At 42.9% G+C, this 20,188-nt stretch overlaps 1 protein-coding gene across 2 annotated transcripts in view; it reads left to right on the top strand.

Annotated features, from left to right (window-relative positions):
- PLXDC2 (plexin domain containing 2) overlaps positions 1-20,188 on the top strand; it is a 462,666-nt gene that overhangs the window by 405,301 nt on the left and 37,177 nt on the right. For both annotated transcript variants that reach the window (XR_012655203.1, XM_075062304.1), the window contains exons 11-12: positions 4,758-4,911; positions 6,962-7,000. Coding sequence is in view for 1 of the 2 variants with exons in the window: in XM_075062304.1 (XP_074918405.1) it covers positions 4,758-4,911; positions 6,962-7,000 (193 nt within the window). In the remaining variant the exon portion in view is untranslated. The remainder of the gene's footprint in view (positions 1-4,757; positions 4,912-6,961; positions 7,001-20,188) is intronic.

Genomic DNA, 20,188 nt, shown 5'->3' with positions numbered 1-20,188 from the left:
GATCATTGCCTGTTACCTTTACTCCCTCTGGGGCACCTGGCATTGGCCACTGTCAGTAGACAGATACTGGGCTAGATGGACCTTTGGTCTGACCCGGTATGGCCGTTCTTATGTTCTTATGTTAGTAAATCTATCAGTATGGGGCGGAACCTCACAGAATGGTCTCACATGGAAGGATATTGATGGCCACAGGCCTCTGTTGTGGGTCACACAGTGCCATCACACCTCACCAGGACCTCTGGGAGGCATTTTGCCTCAGGTGTATTGTCATAACTATAAAGGGATAGGTAACAGCCCTCCTGTGTACAATACTATAAAATCCCTCCTGGCCAGAGACACCAAAATCCTTTTACCTGTAAAGGGTTAAGAAGCTCAGATAACCTGGCTGACACCTGACCCAAAGGACCAATAAGGGGACAAGATATTTTCAAATCTTGGTCGGAGGAAGGTTTTTGTTTGTGCTCTTCGTTTTGGGGGTTGTTCGCTCTTGAGACTAAGAGGGACCAGACATCAATCCATGCTCTCCAAATCTTTCTAAACAAGTCTCTCATATTTCAAACTTGTAAGTAACAGCCAGGCAAGGTGTGTTATTTTTATCTTTGTTTCCTCAACTTGTAAATGTTCCTTTTGCTAGAGGGCTTACCTCTGTTTGCTGTAACTTTGAACCTAAGTCTAGAGGGGGTTCCTCTGGACTCTTTGAATCTGATTGCTCTGTAAAGTTATTTTCCATCGTGAAAATAGATGATTTTTACCTTTCTTTCTTTAATTAAAAGCCTTCTTTTTAAGAAACTGATTGATTTGTCCTTGTTTTAAGATCCAAGGGGACTCACCAGTCATTTGGGGGGGAAAGGAGTGGGAATGGTTAATTTCTCCTTGTTTTAAGATCCAAGGGTTTGGATCAGTGTTCACCAGGGAACTGGTGGAGGAGTATCTCAAGGCTACCCAGGGAAGAGTTATAGTACTTGGGAGGGAGATAGTCTGGGGAGGAGGTAGACAGAGTTTCCCAAATGACTCAAATAATTTGGGTGGTGGCAGCAAAACGAGATCTAAGCTGGTAGTTAAGCTTAAAGATCCTCATTCAGGTCCCCACATCTGTGCCCTAGGGTTCAGAATGGGGAAGGAACCTTGACATGGTGGCAGAGCGGTGGGATCATTTTAAACCAAAAGCCAGTAAGATTTTTTTTCTCCTTTTTAGCTGGAAAGGTAGATGCAGATCTTATCTCTCTTTGCCTGAAGGCAGAGGTATTAAGTTTTTTTAACAAGGGTCTTTGTGAAGGGAAGGTTTCAAGCTGTGAGCAAGCCGCTAGCAAAAGGAGTTTACAAGCTGAATTTTTTTTGTATTTCTACCTCTTGTGTATAGCTAGCTTAGAAAGGCTGAACACTGAATGTCTCTGTTAACTAAGCAGCCCTGAGCTGAGTTCATCCCAGTTTCAGTGAACTGCAGAGGGGGTGTGACCCAGCTCAAGAAAGCAGGAAAATGACTACCAGTGAAGCTGCAACTAAACTAGAGCTGGCTAGACTGGAAGCAACAGAGAAAGAAAATGAACATAAAAGACTGATGGAGAGGGAGGAGGCTGCCCACAAGAGAGCAATGGAGCAGAAAGAAAAAGATATGGAGGAGAAAGAAAAAGAGAGGGAGGAGAGGGAAAGAGAGAGGAAGCATGAACTGGAATTAGCAAGGGCTAAGCAGGATATACCAGCCAACCCTAGCAACCCCTCTCCAGGTACTGCTTCCCATCCAGAAAATTCCTCACCTACAAGGCAGGCGATGATACTGAGGCCTTCTTAGAAAATTTTGAAAGGGCCTGCCATGGGTACAGCATCTCTACAGACCAGTACATGGTAGAGTTGAGGCCGCAGCTCAGTGGACCCTTAGCAGAGTGGCGGCTAAAATGCCTAAAGAACACATGAACAGTTATGAACTTTTTTAAAACAAGGCCAGAATCAGAATGGGGCTAACACCCAAGCATGCCCGTTGGCGGTTCAGAGCCTTAAAGTGGAAACCCAATATGGCATTTTCCTGACATGCCTACCAGATTGAAAAAAATTGGGATTCCTGGATATCAGGAGCAAGCGTTAAATCTCTGGAAGATCTGTCTTTCCTAATGAAAATGGAGCAGTTCTTAGAGGATGTTCCTGAGGAAATACAAAGGTACATCCTAGATGGGAAACCCAAAACTGTAACAGAGGTGGGGGAGATTGGAGCCAAATGGGTAGAGGTGGCAGAAAAGAAAAAAACTAGTAGCAGTTGGAGCGAGTATCAGAAGGGGCAACCCAAAACAAAACCATATCACCGGGAGCAACCCAAGGATCCACCTACATCCCAAAGAAAACCCCAGACACCTTATCGTCCTACCACATCCGTCTCCAGCAATCCACCTCACTCCAGTGACCAGTCAGCTGGGGGATGTTTTAAATGTAATGAGCTGGGGCATGTGAAGGCCAGCTGCCCCAAGAACCCCAACAGAGTGCAGTTCATTATGCTGGAGTCACACCCAAGGTCCTCAGGCCCAGATGCCTCCCAGGTACCGTCAGAGTGAAGGGAAACTGTGAGTGTGGGCAGGAAGAAGGTTATCGCGTGGAGGGACACTGAAGTATAGAGTCAGCTATGCACCAATCCTTAGTGGACCCCAAATTTATCAGCCCAGAAGCCCTGGTGACAATTCAACCCTTCATGTCAAACTCTTTAAACTTGCCTACAGCCAAGTTGCCTGTCCAGTACAAGGGCTGGACAGGAATGTGGACTTTTGCAGTCTATGATAATTATCCCATCCCCGTGCTGCTGGGGGAAGAATTGGCCAGCCATGTAAAGCTAGCCAAGAGGGTGGGAATGGTCACCTGTAGCCAGGCTAAGCAAGCTTTCACCCCCAGCCCTTTCCTGAGCCTCCACCAGGGCCCCGTCTGTGTGACCAGAGACCCAGACAGAGGTGGTGGAACTGGATCCCCTGCCAACGACTGCAACAGCCATAGTGGATCCAATCTCAGAGACCCAGCCAAAGCCAGTCCCAGAACCAGAAATGGCAAAGCAAAGAGCACAAGAACCATTGCCAGCACTGAGTCCAGTGCTTACAAACCCATCTACAAGTCCAATGCCAGAGGGAACCAGCGAGCCTGAACTGGCAGAAGCAGCAGATAACCCTACACAAGAGGCTCAGCCAGAGCCTGAAATACCATTATTGTGGGTCACATAGTGCCACCACACCCCACCAGGACCTCTGGGAGGCATTTTGCCTCAGGCATATACAATGCCTTCCTGAGCTCTGGGGAATGCTGGTGGACCCTGACTGCTTGGGCAAATTGTGTTGGCAGCTCCTATCTGCACTCATCCAGTTCTGCTGGCTAGTGACCTCTCCCCTCTTTATCAAGATCTGTACTAGTAATGCTAGCTCTGTGAAAGGCTTGCATTCCCAGAGCACAAGGCCTCTTTCAGTGATCTGCAAAGGGAGAGAGAAGAGATACTCATGCCCCCTCCCTCCCTTGGGCACCTATAAAGGATGCACTCTTTCTGGCCCTGTATATTTAGATATACACATAATACCAACCTACCTATCAAAAATATTACTAACATGGGGTTGAATTTGATTGAGTTACTGTGTTTTGTGACTAGGAGAGCAACCATATCTTTGGCATCTCCTGGGGATTTTTTTTCTATTTAAATATATAATATTAACATAAGGGCTTGGGCTGGGTTTTTGTAGGTGGGGATGGAAGGTGGTGGAAGGGTTGTTTGTTTTGGGGTTAGTATTAGGGTGTTGGTTTTTTTCATTTGAAATCCTAGTTTGCTCTTATAAAAGAAAGGGTAGAGGGACGAGAGGACAGGAAAATAACCTTGCATATCAAAAGCGAAACAATACACACTTGTTTTTGAAGTACACGAGATGAACACATTGCCAGGAAGCAGAGTTGACAACTCTCTGAACTGGATGATGTATGCCAGGTGTGGGGCGGGGTTAGTTCATATATTTGCTGCTGTTTGGCTGGAAATATTTTTCTGCAAAACTGTGTTATAGATGCACTGCAATGCAAAGCAAAACAAAACAAAAAAGGTTTTAATCTTTACTCCCACTGAATATATAAATGTGACCTTGAGTTCAAAATGTATACATGTGTGTCTGTGTATACATATGTACATACTCACTTATGTGATTTATTATATAAAAATAAAAAGCAAAGGTAACTATTTATGTGTAAAGCTATTTTATATATATAATTATTATTGTCTTTGGTAATTTCCAAGGAACATGTAATTAATTAAAAATTACAATTAACTATACCTTATTTTTTGTGCTATACCATATTTTCAGTATTTTTATTTTACTCAGATATGTATTTTGCTATGACATGTTTTATGGCACCCAGAAAAAAAGATTGATTGAAGTGTGCATTCCAACCACAATAGCAAAAAAAGAACAACCCTCTCCCCAAAAGTAATTTCCTAGTGATGAATTTAGATGTTAAAACTTTGTGGCAGTAATAATATGCATTTGGTATTCAGAGCCGTCACAGCTTTGTCATCAACAGTTTAGGCATTGTAAATTTTCCAGTTCAATGGAATACCTGTCGTTCTACAGAACCCTGTGCAAAGTATTTCACTTTAAAAATAAATAAATAAACTCTCCAAATATTCCTTGATTTAATTTCCATTTTTATTCTTTCTGGCTTGGCAGTTTGTCCATATTCAGACTTTTAGTTCAGTGATAAATGGTCTCCACTAAAAACTAATTTTCTTCTGGCTTGTTTTTCATGTTTCTCAATAGTCGAAAGATAAAGTCTGTGAGAAGAATGTGGACACAACTGAGAAGCCCCCTCATACCACCACTTCTCTCCAGCCAACTACCACGAGGTTCAGAGTTTTAACCACCACCAAAGGAGCCACTACATCCCACCTGCCAACCAGCCTGCCCACAGAAGGTAGCTTACTATGGAATGCTTTAGTCCATAATGAAAATTTATCTTATTTACAATGTTAAGGAGAAAACAAATCTTTTGATTGTTCAAGTTTGCGGGGGAGGGAGGAGGAAGCAGGAGTATTCTTTGTTTGGTTTTGGTTTTTGGAGGGAGAAAACTTAGCATGGAGCAAATATCTGAAGGGCTTTGTATGTTTCCAAAACAAGAAGCTTGGATAGTGATGAAAACCAAAGCCCTAATTTTTCTTCTTAGACCAATGACGCAAATTCTGTGTCTTCAGACAGCTCTGCCTGAGCTTCTTAATTCTAACTGCTACATCCTGGCTGCCACTACTGCTATCTTGGCCTTTGTCTCAGCAGAGACTGCCAATTCTCTGTTCCCACTATGTTCAGTTGGAGTTATTTGTATTACAGTAACACCTAGAGGTCCCAGCAAGGTTGGAGGCTTCACTATGTGAGGTGGTGTACAGACATATGGTAAAAGACAGTCAACATTTAAAAGAATTTACAGTTATGAAGCTTAGGAGGTTATTGGTGCTCATCGGAAAAATCAGGCCATATGGGCCCGAAGCAAAGCCCATTGAAGTCAATGGAGAGACTCGCATTATTGACTTCAGTGAGCTTTGGGACAGGTCCTGAGGGTCCAGTGTTGGCCATCCGAAAACAGAGACACTCAAAATTAAAGATTTATTTTGATATTTGGCACTAACCTTTTGCGCCAGTACTGACTGCAGTATTGTTTTCCAGAAAGACCCTTTTCTTTAGAGTCCCAGAGCAAAGTAACAAGATTGAGTGATAATATGGGAACTCACATTTGTAGCTGTTCCTCTGACTTCAGAGCTTAAACCTTTCCATCCTGCAGATAAGATAGTCTAGCCTCCTGCATCTGGTAGAAGTTCAGCTGGATAGAAAAGCTACCCACAATGAATCAAGTAGCAACTATAAAATATAATGGCAGCTCTTCTTCTAGCAGAATTGCCTGTTAATATAATGGAAGGTGTACAGAGTGGCCAGAATTTTTTAATGATTCTAGCAGGAACATTTCTGGCTTCCAAGATATTCAAGCATTAAGCCTAAAACTGAAGATGTTACAAGGTGGGAGTCGATTGATGAAAAGGACTCACTTTCATTAGAGCAAAGCAGCAAGAAAAGTTTAGAAGCTGTAACTACAGGATTTGTAGCTCTATTCCTGAATGCTCATTTGCTAATAATGCCCCAGATATTTGGCTCATCCAATGTACAAGTAATAAGAGAAATCTGGAAATATATAGAGACTTTGAAACTGGTATATTTTTCCAATTATTTCTTATGAGAACAGTTAATAATTGTTTTATTTTACTGTCAATTGCTACCTGAGTCCTGAATATGTCATGTGACCTACAGAGTCAGTCATACAAATAATCATACTTATATTACATACACGGCCAGCACTTCCATTAGGCGACCCTAGGTGGTCGCCTAGTGCGCCAGGATTCGGGGGCGGCATTTTGTGCGCTCCCCACGGGGTGCACCGGAGCCTCTGGTTCCGTTCCCGTTGCGCCACCGAAGAAGGACCTTCTGCCAATGTGCCGCGGAAAACAGCAACAGGCAATTGAGCAGCTCAATGACTGCTGCTGTCACCTGCAGCATTTAGGTGGAGGGTCCTTCTTTGGTGGCACGATGGGAGTGGAACCGGAAGCTCCCGCGCACCCCGTGGGGAGCGCACAAAATGCCGCCCCCCGAATTCTGCTTAGGGCACCAGAAATTCCAGCACCATTCCTGATTACATATACATGACAAAGGAAAAGGTGCTTTTAAAAGCTATGTGCCAGACGCTCATATCTTTATTCATTTTGAATTCTACCTTACTCCACTGATAGTCCTTTGGATCTCTTAGTACTATTAAAGGAGTAAGGTACTACTCAGTGTGAAGAAGAGGATCAAGCCCTATATGGGCAGAACATCAAAGTCTATTCTGATGGTTAAATCTGTTGGACATTAGAATATCATTAAAGCGATCTATGACCTAATTAAACTAGGTTTCCTGTGTTAGTAATGGTGAATTTCTTTTTTAGATGATACCAAGATAGCACTGCACCTAAAAGATAACGGAGGTAAGAGGTGATTTTTGTGTGTGTGTAAACAATGTCAATAGGTTACATAACTACAGCCTGTGCAGCTTAATTAATCTAAATCAGAGTGTAGAAATGTCTTATACCAGGCCCCCAAGGGACTTAAATTACTCACATCTCTGAGGCAGAGTTCCAGGGCAAAAAGGCTAAGCAACCGCTTAGTAAATCAAATGTTTACAACAGTTTTTATAACTCATTAACAGAGTAACAGTAAAATAACTTTAGCATTCAAAAAGTTGATCTATTAAAGGCAAAAATCTAGAGGAGAAGATGATTTGGGGAGTGGGGCTGGTGATTGCTTTTTAATAACATTATTCTTTTATATGTTCTGTTATGATACATTCTTTATAAGATACTATAAGCTACAGTATTTGTTTCTATCACAGTTTACAGTTACTATCCGCATGTTTCTTCAATTAGGTGTATAATATTATGGCCCCTTTCTAATGGGGGGTGCGGGCTCTGGGGTGGGCCAGAAATGAGGAGTTCAGAGTGCGGGAGGGGGCTCCGGGTTGGGGCGCTAGTGGGAAGGGTGAGGGCTCTGGCTGGGGTGAGAGCTCTGGGGTGCTCTTGAGTGGTTCGGAGGGCAGGAGGGGGTCAAGGGTGCAGGAACTTGGCAGCACTTTCCTCAAGCAGCTCCCAGAAGCAGCAGCATATCCCCCCATCTGGCTACTACGCGGAGGCACAGCCAGGTGGCTCTGCATGCTGCCCCATCCGGAGGCATCGCTCCTGCAGTTCCCATTGGCCCCATTTGCTGGTGGCAGCGTGTGGAGCCCCCTGGCTTCTCCTGTGCATAGGAGCCGGAGGAGGGATGTGCCACTGCTTCTGGGAGCTGCGAGGAGCAAGTCCCTGACCCCGCTCCCCAGCAGGAGCTTGAGGGCCGGATTAAAACATCTGAAGGGCCAGGTGCAGCTCCCAGGCCATAGTTTGCCCACCTTTGCACTAAATATAGCTCACTGAAGTCAATAGAAAGACTCCTATTGACTTCAGCGGGCTTTGGATCAGACCCTCAGAGTGAATCCTGATTTGCTCTGCCTGACAAAATGCACTGGACCTGCACTGCTGTAAAGGAAAGCTTCACTGTTGAGACTAGTTACCTTTTCTAGGTCTTGTACAGTTGTCTTAGGCTTGAAAGAATGTGTGGTGTCCATATGGCCCTTGACATTCTGGATTGCTTTTTTGCTGCGTGGTTCACTAGTGGTATCCTTGAATGGTTTTTTATTTAGTTCCCCCCTCATACCCCAAGTTAAATATCCCATCTCTGTATCATTTTTCCAGTCGCTCATCTGTCTGGATAACATCTTTATCTCACTATCAATAGCAACAGCACAGCTAGGAATGTATTGAACTTTGCCTCATGCAGGACTGTTCATTTGTTGTTAATTGGCATGGATTTGAAATATAACTGGGAACTCTGAATAAGGTAACTTACAAATTAACCATTTAACCACTTTATTAAAAGGGATACTGCTATGATTGATCAGCCCCACATTTGACTTGTTCTTTCCCTTATTTGTTTTTGAAGTTGTTATACTTTGTTTCATCAAAATAAATGCTTCAGTGCTCTTCTTCTTCAAGAGCATAATAATATAAAGTTACATCAAACCCAAACAATATATTTTTTAAAAATAAATTCCAGTTCTCTTCCACACTGGGAGAGTTACCTCAAACACCGTATTTAGCTTGCCTCCTCTTGCCTAAGATCTGAGAAGGAAATCTCTGAAACAGAAAGCAAAATGTTCAAAACCAAGAGGAAGAACTCTGATGTAGTCCCTTGGTAGAATTTGTGGTATGGGTTTCTTTAAGCCTAGGTAGGCAGTTTCAGTGCATAATGCTTCTTGATTTCAAAAATAGAAACCAACAGCTATAGATTCATTTTTGTTGAGTTAGTTCTTGAAATAAAAAAGAAGGTGGTGATATGGGCTTCAAACAGTATGGAAGCAAAGTCACTCAGCAGGATTTCTCATGCCACGTCTTCACTACCGGCCGTATCGGCGGGTAGCAATCGATATCTCAGGGATCAATATATCGTGTCTCATTTAGACGCAATATATTGATCCCCGAATGAGCTCCTATTGACTCTGGAACTCCACCAACGCGAACGGCAGTAGCGGAGTTGGCAGGGAGAGCCACAGACATCGATTCTGTGCCATGAGGGTGATAGGTAACTCAGTCTAAGATACTTCGACTTCAGCTACGCTATTCACGTAGCTGAAGTCGCGTATCTTAGATCGATTTCCCCCCCTAGTGTAGACCAGCCCTCATTCACATAGTAAACCTAGCTGTTAATCTGGGAAGTTCTTCATGAATCTTCAATTATGCATTGAGTTTTACAATAGCCCTTAGATTAGGCTCTGATAAAACCTCTGTAGCCACAGGTCTCTTCTTTGATTCACTGTGATTTGTCAGCCTTTCATGAAGAGAAGAAGATTCCAGGTCAACCAAATACAGAGCCTTTAGCCTTTCCAAACTCAATCCTGTAAAACTCAAATCAAAGTGAACCTTTTGTAATGGAAAATAAGCTCTGTCTGATCAATAAGGACCTATAGCTAAATGTGTCCTTGGATGATAGAAGTCAATAGGTGATTAGGTACAACAAAAGGATTCTGTATAAATTCTGCATTTCCCCTTTGGCTGGAACTTTTGAGGCCTAATTTTATCAAGCAGTAACTAAATTAAAATTTTAAAGCAGACTGCAGTTGTAGGGCAAACTGCCTTGACCTTTTAGTTATACGAGAAAATCACTTGTAATTTAGTGCTATACTCATTCACATATAACCTTTTGTGGCACCTTTTACCATAAATTCCAATTTAGCTTTTATCTATTTCTTCTGTATTGGTTCTTCCATCACTGCCAGTTACCCATATGCACGTCTAAGGATTTTTTACAGTCGGCTAGCTTAACATCACACTTGTTAACACTTAATTCTATAAAAAGTTTTCAAACTTGAAAAACCTAATTTAAAAGCTTAGGAAAATTAAAAAAAGTTCTTGTATAATAGCATTGTTATTTTATATTTTATGTTATAAAAGCCCTTCAATCCATTGTTGTTCTTATTTTCCTTTAACTTCATGTGTACCAAAGCTAACGTATTTCAAAAGCAGCTACCTAATTTTTCATAAAAGAAGCAGGCAGCTGGCAGTAATGATACAGTAATAGCCCTTTCATGTTGAGAATTCTGGGGTGGATGATTTAGAATCACTCATTCAGGGGAGCTAAAAAATGGAATTTATATAGTTTGGTTCATGTAGGATGAACTAAGCTTTTCTAGTTTAAAATTATTTTATGATTGAGTGAGCCCCTTTTTCACTGAACTAGTTCAAACTGAATTTAGATGAGAACAACAGATGATTGTCCCAGAGTTCTGTATATTTTGTTTTTCAGATAGTTCATTACCATGATCTGCTAGCTGTAGATTCTTCACTTGTCTTGAGTTTGAGCACTGAGCAAGACAGGAGTTATGTGTAAGGCAATGGCCATGAGAGCAACTGTTGCCATTTTACGTTAGTCAGAATATCTTCTTAAAGAATAAACTTCCATTTGAGAAATGCAGTTTCGCAAATTCATCCTGTCTGATATGCTACTGTGAAATTCACCCCTGAGCAGAAGACCAACAAAAGACCTGTATTAGCATGTCTGTACTGCAAAGAAAAACCCTTCCTGCCAAGTCTCAGAGGCCAAGTCAATTTGCAGGGATCAGGCTGAGGGGTTAAAAATAGCAGCGTAGACATTCCTGCTTGGGCAGGAGGCCAGGATCGGAGACCATCTCCCCTTGCCGAGTTTCAGAATCCAGGCTCTAGCCTAAGCAGGAATGTCTACACTGTTATAAATAACCCAAACCTCATGAGCCTCAGTCATTTGATCCAGGCTCTGAGATTTAGCGCCACAGGTTTTTCTTTGCATTTCATAGAGACACCCCATGCCACTTATGTCCTACTTAAACTCTCAAAACAGGGCTTTAGCTTGACATGAGTGTTGTATAAGACATCTGCTGGCCTTTTGTATAGGGTGAATTACAGCGTGTGTAGTATGCAGATGGCCATAAAAAAAAATCAAGTTTTGCAGTCTTGGGGAAAAAGACTGTTGTATATATTTGGTACAATACAGTGTTTATTAAAAAGCAGTATAAGACTGGACTTTTGCAATGAAGACTGGGGGTATGGCTACACTTGCAGCTGTACAGCGCTGCTGCGGGAGCGCTCCTGCGGCAGCACTTTGAAGTGTGAGTGTGGGGATTAGCTTACAGCACTGGGAGCACGGCTCCCAGTGCTGGGGCACTGTTTACACTGGCACTTTCCAGCACTGTAGCTTGCTGCACTCAGGGGGGTATTTTTTCACACCCCTGAGCTGTAAAGTGCCACTGTAGCCAAGGCCTAAGTGTTTTAGAGAAACAAGGTGGGTGAGGTAATATCCTTTATTGGACCAATTTCTGTTGGCGAAAGAGACAAGCTTTCAAGCTGACACCAACCTCTTCTTCAGGACTGGGAAACGTACGCGAGGTGTCATAGCTAAATACAAGGTGGAACAGATTGTTTAGCATAAGTAGTTAACATATATTTCCAACTCCTATTGGAATTTGGGCACCTAACTCCCTTTGAAAATCCCAGTCTAAATTTATGCAAACTTAAACATTTTGATAGGGCCCAAACCTTCACTTCTTGTGCACCCTAAACTCCAATTGAAATCTATTGTTATTTTTATTATATTGACACCTGCTAATCATTATTTTAAAAATATTTTCTTTTAACATCCTAAGTTTATGTATGCTTCAAAAGAGATGCTCAAATTGTTCAGGTAGTGATAGCATGGTGCATTCAAGAGCTATATTACTACTATTTCAGGGAGTCGGAGGTAGAGCCTGCACAGGCTAAGATCCACAGGTCTTGGCTTTTTTATTATTCCCTCAGATTGTGGCTTGACCAAGATAAATAGTTCCCTTGCCCTCTGGCTAATCGGCTCTGATGCCAACTACACCTGTAGGCCAAGGAGTCAAGAACCCATGGTTCAGTCTTCCTCTTCCAAGTCTTTTCCTGCAAGCAGGGGAGGGCATGAGCTCTAGTCTGTGCTTTGGCAAAACTCAGAATGGGATTTGGCTCCACAATTTAGTCCATTTTTATAAGTCTAACCCCGTGTTTCTCAGCTGTTTAAAAACATTTGAATTCTGACATAATTGCAGAGTTTATGCAGTTCGTGGTAGCAAAGAATTTCCCCAGTGGAAACTTGACAAAGTATCCAAAAAGTCTTTATTTTATTGATGCTATACTGTGTATTGTGTTTGTTTAAAAACAGTCTTATCAATAAGCATATTTATGCTTGTGTCATTAGTGATGAAAACAGCAATCATAAAAAATGGATGCTACCAGAGCTCAAAGATAAGAGAAAGAGGGGTGTGGAGGGAGATAGTGTATTAATAGGATAAGGACAGGAAGGTGGGGCTTTGTGAAAAGCAATTAGCCATCCAGATTATCAAATAAACCAGAAAGAAAATTGTCTTGTGCACATAATTTATTTGTCTTTTAACAAATCAAAAATAACTTGTCATTTTTTATGTGAAACCAAGTATCTAGGTAGATTTGCATATTTACTTAATCTAACAAACGCTCTGTGTTGCTGGATATCTCCCCTTTGCTATCTCAGCATCAGCCCAACAAATTGTCAAGCCATTTCTCCTCTAGCACTTCCAAGCAATGAATTTGTTCACATAATCAAACTCTCTAGACTAGTTAAAGTTGGAATAGGGTCTTGAATACATCCCAGAGCACTCCTGTTTTCTTCAGTTTTATTCGAAACATAGTCAGAGTTGGACTATAAACTCCAAATGTTTTGCTAACTGCAGTTCATTGGCTTGTACAATTTCAGTCTATGTGCCTGGAAGAGGAAGCCACTGTTTCCTGAGAAAGGGGAATGGGAAATCTACAGTAGCATGTGATTGTGAGCAACATTAACTGGACATGCCCAGTCTGTATTAAAATAAAAAAGAATTAAAGTTCTTCCTTCCCAAAACAGCCTATGAACCATAGGTATTGAAAGAGAAATATATAGTCTATTAAAGAAAATACCTCTGTCTGCTGTTAGATCTAGGTATCTACTAGATAAGAGGATGGCAGCATCCATTTTAGCAAACAGTGGGAATTGAACCAAGACCTACAAAGCTGAAAATCTTTGCAGCTTGAGCTTGTCCCTGCCTGCAGGTATATGGGATCTTGGGGAGCAATTACCACACAGGTGGGGTGCCAATTAATTTCTTTATTAAAGGAAAAAGGAAGTGGTGGGAATTTAACAATGAAATACGATGGGATGGGGTGTATAGGGTGTTTACAATAGACAATGATGGGGGGGTTCTTATTGAACAGGCGTAGGAGTTCTACTGGGGTCAGTAAGTGGAGTTCAGCACACATGGATACAGTCTAGTCGATAGCAACTCAACTTTATATAGGAACAACTCTAGTACAGTGTGGAATGCAAAACGTACCAAAAGAAATGCAAAATAAAATGGTAGCTTCTATATAGAATGGTCAACCAATCTTAGATAAATGTGATAAGTGGTTTAGCTAACACAATGTACAAATGGCATCAATGCAATAAAGTATATCAGAAAAGTGGATGGCAACAATGGGATGTTATAACCACAAGTAAAATGTGAAGTCAATGATACAATGGGTGGTAAGTGGAATTATGCAATGTAACAGTATAAAAGAAACTTAATGACTTAATTTGTGGGCTGTTGATAGCAGATAATCTGCAAGAGTGTACCTAAGGGTCGGTCAAGAAACAGGAGGCGGAGGGGAGTGAATGATTAGTGGCAACTGGTGAGAGGAGAGTGCAGCTGCAAGCAGCGAGAGACTCTGAAGCCCTGCGGGGAAGTAAACAAAGGCAGTGTGATGGTGATCTTCGGTAGGGAGGGCGCGAGAAGTGTAAAGAAGGCTAGAGGGAGTTTAGACAAGCGGACACAAAAAACAAGGAAAGAAGCGGCAAAGGTTTGGAAGTTACACAGGGGAGAAGCAGCAAGGGTTGGAAGTGTGAGGGTGGTGCAGATGCGGGGAGGACAGCAAAGAGTGGGAAGTTCAGGGAGAGTGCAGATACGGGGGAAAAAGCAGCCAAAGGGGTTTGGGAAGTTACACGGGGAGAAGCAGCAAGGGTTTGGGAAGTTCGGGGGTGATGCCAGCTGCGGGGCGGGGGGAACAAGCAGGAGTTAACAGGGGAGACACGGAAGAAGTACACAGAGGGGGAGATTGGAAGCAGGGAAAAAACAGACACAGGAAAGTTCAGGGAGAGATCGGGACCGCGGAAGACGAATTCTAAACAGCAAAAACCTTACTATCTCTAACTTAAGCTTAATATAAAATGACAAGCAGCTTTATACAAAGTAACAAAACAGGTACGAATACAACCAGGCAATGGCTTTTTAAATCTATCTTAACCACGACTAGGCAAACAACAAATATCACATTCTAAGCAATTATACAAGCAAACTATACGGAGCAATAAAACCAGCAAAACTCTAGCAAGGCGGTGACTTACAAGCACTACAATCTTAGCAACAAGACTTATAAACTAAAAACAAACCTATGCTGACCTATATGCTACGCGGAAGTTACAGAGGCCAGTGGTATGTGCCAGGATCTACGCTCCCAAGGCAAGCCCCCAGGAAACAGAGATGTGGGTGCTGCACGTGATTACGGCCTTGAAAGCAGTAAGCCCCGGGCAAAGCCCACAGGAGCGAGGCTTAGTAGCGCACAAACTTATTTAGGGCAAAGCACCGCAGGAGTTTAAGAGAGGTTTTACACAACCACAGTGCGACCAAGTTCACGGGATCGTCTGTGTGCTGGGAAACAGAGCCAGCAGCTAAAATAATGAACAATTAAAAGTGTTAAAAGTTCTCACAAGCGCGATTTTACGCAGTCCCCAAGATCAGCAGCAGACAGGCAAAGCAGCAAGACTTCAGAAGAAGCAAGGCATCGGGCTCCGGTCGGTCTCGATTAATCAGGAGATCTCTCATGCAGCAATTAGCTTCTTCGTGGGGCAGGTTTCAAAAACCAGGGGTCGCTTTAATAGATAACGCCGAAGAGGGGAGAAGGACCACTCCCAAACCCCTGGGCATCAGACAGGCAGCGAATCCAGAACCTCTGAATTTTGTTCAAAAATGTCTGTTTTTAAGGCGAATCAGTCGAGGTTTCCCAGCAGTAATCTGATGGCTCCCTCTGTCACAGGAGGGCTAGGAGGACATCAGAAAACTGCACTGGTAGCACAGAGACGTGCCGGGCAAGACGTCCTGTGCACATGAGGGTGTGACGTTCCACCTCAGGACTCAAAAGCACATGAGGCATATGACTCATGCCAGGATCTTAAAACACATTGTCTTGCAGCTCTGGACATTTGCCTACCCTACCACCAAGCCCAGGTTTAAGGTGTAAACGGACCAACCTCGTTGAAGACGGCAGTGGTCCCACTTAGCACAAAGATGGGCCATCCCTTTGAGAAGGGCAATGGCTCTTGGTAAACAACTTAAGGGGCCCTCCCTTTGAGAAGGGCAGTGGCCCTGGTAAACAACTTAACAGCCAGGGAGGGGCGGCCACAGGAGGAGAACAAAAACAAAATGGAGTATGGGGACAGCTGTAAGAAACAAAATGGAATAGGGGGATAGCTGTAACAGACAGAGCTAAGGAGCATAGTTGGGGGGCTATAACAGACTCACAATCTCTGTGTATCAGACCCAGAAGGGAACATGTTATATGTACTGGGTATGTCTACATTGCAGCCGGAAGAGAGCTTGGACCCAAGGGGCAGGGTTGACCTCATGTGGCTAGCTCAAGCCTCCACTGGCACTACAATGTCCACGCAGCTATTTTTAATATACTAATATACTATCACTAATCCCAGACAGAGCGTTGACATACCCACTGATTGGTGGGTTATGCTGACAATTACTAAAGCAAGCACAAACAATGAGTACCAGCCATTGGATGAGTTGTGAGCAACTCAGAGTGGGACTATCCTACCAGGAGTTCCTGGAGGCATTGTGCCTCAAATAAACAGTGGTCACATGAAGCCTCAGAGGCTATCAATACTTGTTGGGAGTCATTCTCTCAACCAGCCCTTTCGTCATGTTAACAATTGGGCATGAGTGATGGGTACCTCTAACCTATGCTCAGTTTTAAAAGTGCTTCTCCATATTCTACCAACCATTCATTCCTGGCAATATGTTCATGTCTGGGATAAGCTAGAACCCCCACATGCACCAGTACTGCAGAGGACTCAAACCCTAAGAAGTTAACACAGCTAAATGATATGTTCATAAAGATAACCTCAAAATCAATCACCACCATTCAAATCCTGGCAAAGGCAACCACTCACAGCCTTCTGACATGCACGGTGCTCAAGGAAAAGTGAAACAAACATTCACAATCACCATCTGCAGCATTAGAAAAATTCCTCCTTAACCCTTAAAGACAAGCACTGGTATAGCACAAAGCCTGGCAGATACATGGCAAGAGTGTGCTGCCTTGGAACTCTTAATGCAGTCCAAGCACAGCTAATTCTTACAAGATGGCGGCGTCTTGATATTTTTAGCCATGGTGTTTTGTAAAATCAGTCTGTTCTTGTGGGCCAACTCTGTTTTCTGAGACATGGGGCTTGACAGCTGTTCCTTTAATAAAATAAATTCTCAATATTGCACTGCAATCCCTAAATGATTTTACGTAAAAATTGTAAGTGTTCTCTGCAACTGTGACAGGAATTAATTATAGTCCTAGCAACAGATAATGCAGCAGTAATTTTGCATGGTGCTGTGAGTTACTGAGGCCATGCTTTATTATTTTGAAATAAAAACAATGACTTGTCGAACTGCAATCCAGCACAAGATCTCTTTACGGGATGGTAATTAACTTGTCACCACTATAACATTTATGCAACAAAAAAATGGTCTTTTATATTTTCAAGTGTTGTTCAATTTTTTTATGGTTCAGTCCTCGTTAATTGTAAGGTTCTTAGGCATGCCGTACTGTTTGGTTCAACAAATGTGAGCTGTACACTTTAAATTCCGCCTGCTTTCCCAAGGACTATCTTAAATTCTCAGCCAGAGGAAAAAGTGCTGAACTCATCCATACTGGGGAAACAACATCACAGATTAATAATCTTTACTTTCAGGAAATTTAATCTAGTAAATCTGATAAATTGCTTTCACTTCAGTTTGCTTCCTGGTGCTCTGGAGAGTGCTCAAAAAAGCCTTAAACTAAAGTATGTGGATTTTCTCTAAATTTTTCACATCTCCCCATTCACTGTTCACCAGTTTTGCTGTCATCTTTTTTTTTACTGCAGTTATCCTCATAGTAAATATGGGAAATAAGGAGTAAATTACCCAGAGAGTCAATACATATAATTACAAAGTCTTCCCGAAAAGCAGAGCCATTGTTATTTTCTATGCAAAGAATGCATGTCAGACTCTGGCTTTGCCACAAAAGGCTTGTCTACACACACAGACTGTAGTCGTTTAGGATATGGTGTAATATTTAAGCAATTTAGCTAAAGTGAAACATCTGTGTATGTAGACACACTTACCTCAATTTAAGCCTGGCTTATCTTATGCTGGTTTAATTTGCCTCTGCTGCTGACACATCTATTATTGTAAGCCAGATGTAAAGGGATCCACACGCACAATTGTTCTGGTTTAACTGAATCAATTTAATACCACCCCTTTAATTAAACTACTACAACTTGTATGTGTAGGCCAGGCCAAAGTGTTTTGCTGGAGAGCAAATAGGGGAGTGGAGAATTAGGCACTGTCCAAAATGAACTCTTTTCCTTTAAAATTTCCCACTATTGCTCTCACCAGTACAGCTCAGAGCCCTGTGTACACTAACGTTCTCATCCTTGCTACCATTGGTGAGCTACACAGTTGTTTGTGGAAAATTTGAAGGGAAGGCTAATGCAGATACTCCCTGAGTTGAAATGCTCTAAAGCTTTATGCCTTGACAGGGAAAATGTAATGAATGCTTCAGGGAGTGGTAGCGGCAGCTTTAGAAAGAAGGTAGCATGCATTGACCCAGTGTCTGCTGGCTAACCTCAACTGGCAGGCAGGGAAGACAGTGCCTTGGCCACACTTAATCCAGCTAGCCACACTCCCATGGGGATGAAGAGTGCATGCAGGTGCTTTGCCAGGCCAAATGATACAGCACACAATTGAGTTCCTTTGAGCCAGTCAGAGGGACTCAAGTTATTTCTAGTACAAGCCCCTGGAGGTTTTGGTGTGATTCTAGTGCAGAACAATGCAGTACTTTGCACCACTAGCCTATGGGAGTAGAGAGTTGGCACCCAGCAAACTAGATCAGTGGTTCTCAACCAGGGGTATGCGTGCCTCTGGGACTATGCAGAGGTCTTCCTGGGGGTACATCAGCTCATCTAGATGTTTGCCTAGTTTAACAACAGGCAACCTAAAAAGCACTAGCAAAGTAAGTACAAACTGAAATTTCATACAGACAGTGACTTGTTTATACTGCTCTATATGCTATACACTGAAATGTAAGTACAATATTTATATTCCAGCTCATTTATTTTATAGTTATATGGTAAAAATCAGAAAACAAGCAATTTTTCAGTAATAATGTGGCTGTGACACTTCTGTATTTTTATGCCTGATTTTGTAAGCAAATAGTTGTTAAGAGAGGTGAAACTTGGGGGTACATAAGACAAATCAGACACCTGAAAGGGGCACAGTAGGCTGGAAAGGTTAAGAGCCACTGAACTAGAGAACCATGGCACTACAGAGCCTGTTCATGTCCAGCAGCCTGAACAAAAGATCCCTATAGGCTTGCTACTTCCAAGTCTTCTTGACTCTAGTCCGGATCAGACTGAGTGAAACTAAGTGACTTGCTCTTGGTTACACAGAAAATCTGCGATAGAGCCAGAAATTGAACCCAGATCTCCTGGGTCACAATATGTAGCACATGAATAAGACCATCTTTCCTCCCTTACATGCCAGGGGAAAGATAGTTTTAAGACATTACCTTAACCACAAATGCAGTGGCAGATTACTGCCACAGGCAATTTGGGGGACCCCAGGAGTGCATTCACACCCTGCTATATGTATCTCATTGTGTCAGTAATGCTAGTGCTGTGCTGTAATGGCAACATTATGCTAGAAATATAAATCTTGAAAACAATATGATGATCACTCTGGGCTGCTAATGTGAATCCTCCAGTTTTGAATGCAGTGTTGTTGTAGCCCTGTTGGTCCCAGGATATTAGAGAGACAAGGTGGGAGAGGTAATATCTTTTACTGAAGCAACTTTTTGCGGGGAGAGATGAGCTTCCGAGCTTACGCAGAGCTCTTCTTCAGATCTGTAAGCTCGAAAGCTTGTCTCACTCACCAACAGAAGCCAGTAAAAGATATTTACATCACCCGCCTTGTGTCTCTAATGTGAATCCTGTTGTTCTGGCCCTGTTGGGTGCATCCTAATATACTGACACATGAATTTCAGCCACTAGAGGAGGAGTATAAATCTTAATGCTAGTAGCCTGCTGTTTAGATCTTACTCTACACTGAGCTTGGGAGTTTTAATTTTGGCATGTGTATCCTGATGCCAATCCAGGAAGGCAGTGGAGTTTGGAAATAAGGTGAACACAGGGCTAGCCTTACGGGTGGATGCTGTGGCCAGATGGGGTAGAGAGGTGCTGTGATCAAGAGGCAAGGAGCAGGGTGAGCCTGAGGTGCCATGCCATGAAAGGGAGCTCAGGGCAATAGGGTGGAGGCAGCAGGGCTCAGGGACCATGCAGGGATTCCTGTGCCACTTTGGCCTTGGTCCCCCCACTTTTACAAGGTTCTGGCACCCTGGGGCTCCCACAGCGAACCATCTCCCTGGGCGGCTGCCACAGTTCTTACCACTGCCTGGCTTCCGGCCTGGCTAAGGGGCAGGGCCTCGAGGGAGAGGAGGAGCAGGGGGTGGGGTGCCATAGCGAAGGGGTGGAGGTGGGGCCAAAAGTTCTTTGTGCCTAAGTCCCCAATAAGTCTTAATCCACTTCTGCATAAATATATTAGCCGTTGTGCAGTGATGCAGAAAGCTGAAAAATATTAATGAATGCTAAGGGAAGAACTTCAACCCAAAACAAGGACATTGTACTCCATTACAGTGAAGAAAGATGGAAGTTGAAGGCGTTCAGTTCCTGCAACAGCA

This window comes from Chelonoidis abingdonii, chromosome 2 (assembly GCF_003597395.2).
Source record: "Chelonoidis abingdonii isolate Lonesome George chromosome 2, CheloAbing_2.0, whole genome shotgun sequence".
Taxonomy (NCBI): domain Eukaryota; kingdom Metazoa; phylum Chordata; order Testudines; family Testudinidae; genus Chelonoidis; species Chelonoidis abingdonii.
Note: the sequence above shows the minus strand (reverse complement) of the source record. Positions and strands in the feature narration are given on the sequence as shown.